The sequence below is a fragment of the Maylandia zebra genome, linkage group LG14 (assembly GCF_041146795.1).
Source record: "Maylandia zebra isolate NMK-2024a linkage group LG14, Mzebra_GT3a, whole genome shotgun sequence".
NCBI classification, from domain to species: Eukaryota; Metazoa; Chordata; class Actinopteri; order Cichliformes; family Cichlidae; genus Maylandia; species Maylandia zebra.
The window spans coordinates 9,013,922-9,022,558 of NC_135180.1; the positions used below are offsets into that span (position 1 = coordinate 9,013,922).

Below are 8,637 nucleotides of genomic sequence, written 5' to 3' on the forward strand. Positions count from 1 at the left end.
TAATGTAAGGCACATTAACAGGTCTGTATGTCACCTTTGGGAGTTATTAAATATCCAACTGCAAGCTCCCTCCTTCAAAGGCACATAGTGTGTTTTTGTTGTAGAGCTAATCCATCTACAAGGTCTATATATGCAGCCCCCTGGAAAAAAACCCCAAAGTAACGATATTGGAGATATACACACTTTTTATTGCTTTTTTCTTATTGTTCCTCTAATTATCCAGACAAAAGACACCAGTTTCATTACATTAGACAAAGGAATGAATCTATTTACAGTGGTCTTCTTTCAAACACTGACAAACTTAATTCACTCTCAACGTTTTTTATGTCTTTTGAGGGACACGGTCAATCAACCAATCCACTTGCATTAAATAAACAAACAGTTATTTATTTATGTAGACGATGGCTTCTGTTTAGAGTGTTGAACTTGTGTTAGTGTCATCTAATTTTAGGAGCCGGCCTTGGTGGTGGGTAGCGCTGATTGGGTCCGATGTATTTCAGTGGAGTGTACTTTGGCTTCTCAATCACTTCCAGACTCAAGTAAGGCTGCAGGGCTCGGGGAACACGTATTGTTCCCTCCTGGTGAGAGAACGTAAGGAAGTATAGTCTTAGTTTCAAAACTTCTTGAAACATATGAGAAAAAAGAGCTAGACTTTATCAATTCCTGTGAAAAACTAAATACACCCTCACTACTTCTATAAGAATTAACAGCCAGTTGGTGTTATTCAAATGCACTTAATTAATTGATTATCATTGAGTGCGAGTACCTTTACAAAAAGCAGAACTTTGGGACTTTGCTGGTCTGGAGCATTCAGGTGTGTGTTAACACGTGCTACAACCTTCCTAAGAGTGGACATCCCAGCAAATTTACCTCAAATGTTGGCTGTGCAATGCTCCGAGAAGTTTAATGGTTAAAGTTCATGATGGCACAATTATACAAGTACGGATTGTTTGGAAGTGTTGAAAGGAGAAAGCCTCTGATGTAGAAACAGAGCATGGCAGCATGAGTTAGGTTTGAAAAGCTTCAAGATTTCAAGAACAAGTCCTCTGTGAAAACGTAAAACCACACACAGCCTATCAGCACCAACACAATGATCCAAACACAGCAGCAAATCAAAAGAACAGCTGAAAACGAAAAAAAAAAAAAAAAAAATCAACCTGCTACAACGGCGAAAATGTTTAGCTCAGGTATATGCGATGTCAAGGTATCCATCTTTTACTACAGTCTAGATCAGTGGTTTTAAACTTAAAATATCTGTGGGCCACTTCTGTCATCTCGTGTGAGGGACACTTTAGTGTTCAAGTAGTACAAAAAAAAAACACCCACAAAAACACCCACAAATATTTCCAAAAATGTCATGTTTTGTTTGTTTTTTGAAATTTCACATTTTGTATAACAAGACAAAACTGCTAAAGTGAGCACAATTATTGTTCTCACTCTTAACTAACTGAAGCCTTTCACTGAACTACCAAATGAACAAACTGGCCAGACACGTGCCAGCACTTCTGCTATAATTTTGTTTGTATTTACCGAAATAAAAATGCAGACCTAAGTGTACACATTCGTTTTGGACTACGAGTGAAAATTGTTTTCTTTACAAATAACTCTCTCACTGAACTAACACACCCAATCCCTCATCACGTTTGTACTCTCTGCTCATATTGCCTTCCTATTAAGTCATTTTTTCCTTTTTAAAGAACTTATTGTAGCATTGCACTCAACAACAAACAAATCCTCCCTAACAAAAAAGTAACTTCACGTCAATATAAAGTAGGGGTGATGTGGGCCGCTAGTTTGAGACCCCTGGTATAGAGCCTGAACGTGACAGCTCAGTGGGTTTTAGAAAAAATTTAAAGATCCTTGATCTTGAAGTTCACCTGTACCATTCAACCTCAACCTGACTCGGTTGCCGTTTCCACTGCTGCAGTGAGACTTGCCTTTTACAACTTCTAACCCTTCTGTGGCTCTGTGTGCTGATTCAGAATTACAAAACAAATTATTCTTTGCAAACACAAACTGTCTTGTGGCACATAGAGTCACCAGCTTTCTTTACACTCAGTAAAGAAGTTGTCTCTCTCCCAGCAGCCTCAACTTTCCTTTGTTGTTCCACTGTGGCGTGTGCACGGGGCGCATTACTGCAGACAGTTGCTGTAACTAGGTCGAGTAAAATTTATTTAGAACCTCACGTGTATGTGCAAAGTCCCAGAAAAAAATGTTTGGAAGGCTAGGATGTGAGTTTGACAGAAGTGATTTAGAGAAACATGAATCACAACAGTCACAACACCACAAATATTACACATTATACACTGTGTTAGGTAGATGAGCTGACGTTTTATTATGAGAAACATGAGGGGAATATACTACAGAACTGTCTTTCATAATAATGTGGGGGAAAAAACTAATGTGGGGGGGAAAAAAATGCTGCTGGTGTCTTACTTTGGTTTGGTGCGTCTCTAGGATGGCGATTACTGTTCGGGGGATTGCACACGCTGTGGCGTTCACCTAGGATGAGGAAGAAAACATAGATTACGGAGGTGGTATATCTAACCAGCAGCAATATACAGCAGTGCAGCATCATCTGCAGTCTTACTGTGTGGGCGTACTGCAGACTGCCGTCCTCTCTCTCATACAGGATGTTGAGGCGTCTACTCTGGTAGTCTGTGCAGTTGGACGCACTGGAAACCTGAGATACAGAGGATATAAAATGAGCAACAATTATAAAAACCAGTCCGTAAATTTATTCATGCAGGAGTGGTGTGAGTCGCTATTGACTGTACAAACTGAAAGCTTCTTGATTAGAAATAGAAATGAGGTAACTGGAAGTAAGTAGGTAAATGGGTAATATTTATATAACAGGGCTGACCTCTCCATAGCTGTTTCTCCCAGGCATCCAGGCTTCAATGTCATACTTTCTGTGTGCCGGAGGGCCAAGTTCCTCTGTCGGCATGTCTAGCACTCTGAAGAAGAAAATAGTCACAGGTAAGGGTCAGATCTCAACATGTGAGGGATGTGTAAAGTGAAAGTAGTGCTGCATTTTCTGTAGACATTGGGTGACTTGAGCTTTAAATCTACTTTTTTTCTGTTTCACTTCAAATTCAAGACAGAACAGGGTTCAACCAAACTCACTGCTTTATGACTACATGGGATTGTCAGCCTGTCAATGAGCACTTTAGAAGCATTTCTCCCCAGACTCGACCCCTTGGATATAAAAAGTCATCATTCTATCCTTTTAGACACATGTGTACCGTTGAAACGCAGCTCACCTGTTCATATTTGAATGGCCAAAAATGTGACTGACAAATCCTAATCGGGTCACTTTCCAGTCGAAGTTGAAGGTTTGTTTTGTTTTTTTGCTTTTGTTTTTTTCAGAAGTACTGAAATTATTCCAAGCTTTACCGAGAAGAAGAGGGACGAGGTCATAATGTCACCAGTCACCAACACATGTGACCTGGTTCTAGCCATACATGTCCTTTCCACAACATTACCTCCACCATGTTTTACAGATGATGTGTTATGCTTCTGATCATGAGCCATTTCTCTCCTCCTCCATACTTTTCTTAAACACCATTTTGGTTTCATTTGTCCACTGATTTTTTTTCCAGAACTATTGAGGCTCTTTCAAATGATTTCTGGCAAAGCTGGCCAGTGCAATCCTTCTTTTAAAGGATGTACCAGTTTCTTATATCTGATAGGTTTCTTTTGGCTTTACAGCCTAATGGACTTTTCCACTTTCAATGGAAAAATCTCAATTTCTTTGGACCTCATATTGAGATTTCCAGTGAACTAATGGAATAATAAGGGTGCAAACCTCACCTGGCCAAGAAAACTAAACACTACCACGCTAATAATGGCCAGAAAACATTTATGGCCCCAATATGTTCATTGTGTTGCGCACTGAATTTGACATCACATCCTGTCTTGCTTCAGCCAGTCATGCACATCTTGATCTTTGTAACGTAGCCAGCTGTGCCATGGCCACTGCAGCTGAGTTGAAGAGACTAGTGTAGGATCTTGTCAGTCTATACTGCCATTTTAATGATATACCAGTACAGAAGCTCAGAGACACACGGATATACAGACGTTGGAACAGAAAGCCTGAGTTTGTAGTGGGAAAAAACAAAAAACACTGGACAAATTGTTGGCTTCTGTTTTTGAGTTCTTCTCCTCCTATATCAGCACTTATGTGGCAATATTGTCTGAGTGGCGACACCTAGTGTTCAGAAAAATACTGCAGCGTCTTAATGTTGGATATAAATACAAGTGACTGTGAGATGATGTTGTGGAACAAAGCGACCATTGTAGTGGGTATACAGAGCCACAGAAACACGGAAAACAGTGTTTACACATCAACACTAAAAATACCTTTACACTTAATATTTTATATCTTTGGTCTTTTGTTATTATGCTCAGCTTTCCATCTTTCCTCACTACACAAAACTATTTCTTACAACCAGTGCAAGCAGCTGAGGAGACAGTAAGACTGTGTGTGTGTGTGTGTGTGTGTGTGTGTGTGTGTGTGTTGACCTGTAGTGCAGTTCCAGTGCAGAAAACATCTCTTTTTGCAGACTGACAAACTCCTGCAGCAGCTGCGAGCTTTCTTCTCCTGTCTCGTCTGCCGTCACTCCAAACATCTCCACCTGCACAGACGCACATAGAAGCAAGCAGCCGCACAAGCAAATAACCACTTACATTATCATTGGTTTGTCCATGTACAGCAAATGTACACATTAAACTTCTGTGTGGCTTCTGACCTTATTGAAATGATGAACTCTGTAGAGCCCCCATGTCTCTCTGCCTGTGTCGGTCTCCGCTCTGTAGCAGGTGCTGCTGCACACCGTCCTGCACACAGACACGACAGCATCGCATTACGTGTAATTATTCCATATATCTCAAAGTAAGAGGTGGGGTGTACCTCACCTGACAGGAAGGTCCTTCGAGTTCACTGCATGATCCATGAAATAGCCTGAGGGAAGAGATACAAATGGATGCATCCAGTTTACACATTACCACCCCTCTCCAGATTAAAGAAACGCAACTAAACATACAGAGATCCACGAGAGCTTTTCTTTACTGAAACCTGACTACTGATAAGTTGATGGACAGCAAGACACACGACATCTCAATTCAGCAATCGATCGAATACAGGATTGCTGTTGGGACTAAGCAAACTTCTCTCAGTTACTACACTCGATAGCTGTAGGCTTACTAAACAATACAACACACTGTTGCTGTATTGATACACAACCAGCTGGTTATTTGAAACTGTGAGGAAATGGAAAAAGAAGCTTTACCTGCTACCCCAACCTCTCCAGTTCCAGCCAGGTTGAGGTCTGGGAAACGTGCAGGGTCCAGTGAGTAGACTTGTGAGCTGTGGGCATTGGGCTGCATCCCACAACCCTCCTGGAGGTGGGTCAAATCAGAGAGCAGAGTGAGATTATCTGTGGCTGTGCCCAGTTACTTCAACGAAAATTTATATATAACTGCAAAACAATTCATTTAGAATTATTTAAATTTAAATTGTTTGAAAAGTGAGATTAATGCAGATGTGCTAGCACCAAAAGTGAGTCAATCCCCAAAGACTCCCATGTTAAAATGCTCAACTTTGCTACAGATATGAATATGTTTACGGCCTGGTTTTGAAAAATGGTTTTCATCTCTATGGCTAATTACAAAGGTTATGACAAGGTAGCCATGTGAATGTATCTGACTCAGTCATTTTCATTTTATTAAGGCTTTAAGTTGGGGGCATAGCCACTTTGAGTGACAGGTGAGTGCCTACTCAGCAGCAAAACTGAGCTCCTAAACTGTGCTTATATCTGGCAAACAATAAACTCAAATTAAAGCCTTAAAATGAGGCTGAAAGACAAGACTACACAGAATAGTGAGTGTCTTGATGGATGAGGCCATCCTTTATGTATAGTGTATGACAAAAGTATTTTATTGTGACTTTAGAAACCTGAGCTTTGGTACTCACAAACACTGCACCCTTCAGCATATCAGGCACAACCATGGGAATGAAGCCCTGTAGGAGTCAAAGGAGGAATCCATGTTTGGCATGTCTAGATATTATACATATACATATATATATATATATATATATATATATAGATAGATATAATAATACACACTACTAACATTAATTATCCGGGGATCACATCAAATGACCAAACACACATACCCGTCGCTGTAGCGTGTCAAGGGCAAAGTTCTGGAGTGCAGCTTGAAGTCTGGCCCCGGCTCCTCGAAGATAGTAGGACCTGTGGCCTGAGACATGAGCTAGATGCCTGCAGCAGTGGACAGAGGAAATGTGAATAGCGCAGTTTATTTAAATTAAAGTAGCTTGTACTGTATATTAGACAGTGTTATAGTGGACATACAGTACAGTGAAGGACTGTAAACAACAACCAGAGTCATCTTCACCTCTGCCTGATGAGTCCTAACTCTTCCCCCAGCTCTACATGTCCTTTGGGCTTAAAGTCAAACTCTGTACCAGAAACACACACAAACGTTTGTGTCAGCATTCATTAAAAAAAATATTAGGTAATCAATTTAAAGTTTAGAAATCTGCACTTCTCATCTCATTAGTCACCTGGTTTCTGTCCCACGAGCTCCACCACCCTCGCCTGGTTCTCATCTCCTATTGGCTGGAAAGAGCAAGAGAAACTTATGCTTAGTGACTTGAGCTTCACAGTAAATCTCTCCCAAGCAGCTCAGGACAAAGTAGTGTGTGTGCATAGTGTATCCTGACCACATCAGGGTGTGTAGTGTTGGGCAGCCTGAGTGCTCGGCCATAGTGTTCCTCATCCAGCTTGGTCTCTTTGTGGTACAGATGATTGAGTCTATTGCGGATCTCTCTGCCCTTCTGAAGAGCTTGGTTGTACTCTGGAAGCTAAAGAATAGAAAAGAGCAAAGACTCAGAAGTGGTGCCACATGAGATTTATTATAGGTCAAAAACACAGGGGAGTAGGAAGGTTAACTGACTCAGTAACAAAAGAGACAAGGTTCTGAAGTGAAACTTACATTGGCGAGGGCTTTCTTGTCCTCCTTTGTCTGTGAGGAAAAGATCAGTTAGGTCACAGAAATCTACTCTCTGACAACAACAAAAACCTCAAAGCAGAGTAAATGATGACGCAAACCTCGATAGAAACTGAAGTTCATTCTGGTTATAATGTTTAGAGCTGTAATAACTATTTCTCACCACTAGTGCTCTGACTATATCACTGATGCGCCGCTTCTCTTCCTCCAGCTCAGAGATTTCTGTCTTTACTGCCTGGAGCTCCTGCCACACACACACCTAAAAGGTAGACAATCAGGATGATCGAGTCAAAAGCAAGCACATTAGACAGCAGTGATAATAAGCAGGTGTACATATGTAAAAACACTGAGAACCGATCAGTCAAATTTAACACAGTCGATCTAATTTTAAACAACTGCTTTGTTTTTTGTTTCCCAGATGATTTCATGGTAGGATATCTTATTTACAGTCACAAGTATTCAGACCAAAGACGTCACTTTTTATTATGGTAAGTAGTGTAGTTTTAAGGTCAGTCAGCATGACTAGACATTTTTGTCAATTTTTAGATCCAGGCAAGATTTGCAGTGCCGTCCATAATGTTAGGGGAAAAGACTGGGTTTTTTTCTGCCTCTGTACACCACCACCACAGTGGATTGCAAATCAGGGAATCAAGATGCAATTTAAGTGCAGACTTTCAGCTTTAATTCTCAGGGTTATAAAAGATTTTGTATGAAATCTTTACACATCTATGTATCAGTGGGAGTTTGTGGCATCACACGTTTGGAGCGAATCATGTCCCAGTTACATTTTAAGCAAATGCATGTGGAGGCTTATTGTAAAAACAGATTTTTCAGTGAAGCGATAACACCCAGAAAAACTTTAGAAAATAGTGACATAGGATAAAATTATGGTGTTTTAATGCCACAAACAGTACTTAATTAGTAACTAAAACCGCTTACAATTTTCCTCACATCGTCCCCTCGCAGGTCCCCTTTCCTGCTCTCTACATTCGCTATGACTTTGTCAGTCTCCTCACACACAGCTCTCATGTCCAGCTCAGGCTTGTCACTGTAGCCTTCACGGACATGCTCGTACAAACGACTCCGGACTCCATGCGACAAGCGATGCGGGACAAATACATTTACGCTATGCACTGGACACTGTCTGGCTACCGGCTTTAGCACAGCAGCTGCAAAAACCCCAACTTTAGCGACCACGCCGATGCAGGTCGCCATGTTTGTCTCTTTAGCTGAGGATGCGTTCATGGAGGTATAGGAACAATCAACGCCGTATTCTGTTTAGGCTCTTGCTCAACTGAAGTTTCTCGTGGTTATCAATGTGTCCCGAACATTTGAGGCAATGTTTGTGTATTTCATTATTATTTTCATTGTTATTATTATTATTAATATTTTTGATTTATGATAAATTTATATTTTTAGGTGTCAGTTTAACTAGGTAGCGCTAGTTCTGGCTGTTAAAAAGTCCGTATCTTCCATGAATGCAGCATGAATGCGGAAACCAGTGTTACCGCAGCTAGAAACCAAATAAATTTTTGTAAACAATTAAATTTGGAAGAGAGAGAGAAACGAGTAGTTATTTAACGCAACTTTTGTCACAGAGGA

The 8,637-nt window shown here is 40.7% G+C and overlaps 1 protein-coding gene across 1 annotated transcript; it reads right to left on the reverse strand.

Annotated features, from left to right (window-relative positions):
* Positions 1-167: 167 nt before the first annotated feature.
* Positions 168-8,272, reverse strand: sars2 (seryl-tRNA synthetase 2, mitochondrial). The gene is made up of 16 exons (XM_004562776.3): positions 7,975-8,272; positions 7,199-7,294; positions 7,021-7,050; positions 6,749-6,889; positions 6,590-6,644; positions 6,421-6,484; positions 6,179-6,284; positions 5,975-6,022; positions 5,292-5,400; positions 4,918-4,963; positions 4,752-4,839; positions 4,525-4,637; positions 2,864-2,957; positions 2,591-2,683; positions 2,437-2,502; positions 168-578 (listed from the first exon to the last, which is right to left on the reverse strand). The coding sequence occupies exons 1-16, from the start codon at positions 8,248-8,250 to the stop codon at positions 438-440; spliced, it is 1,566 nt and encodes a 521-aa protein (XP_004562833.2). The 5' UTR covers positions 8,251-8,272; the 3' UTR covers positions 168-437.
* Between the last annotated feature and the right edge of the window lie 365 nt (positions 8,273-8,637).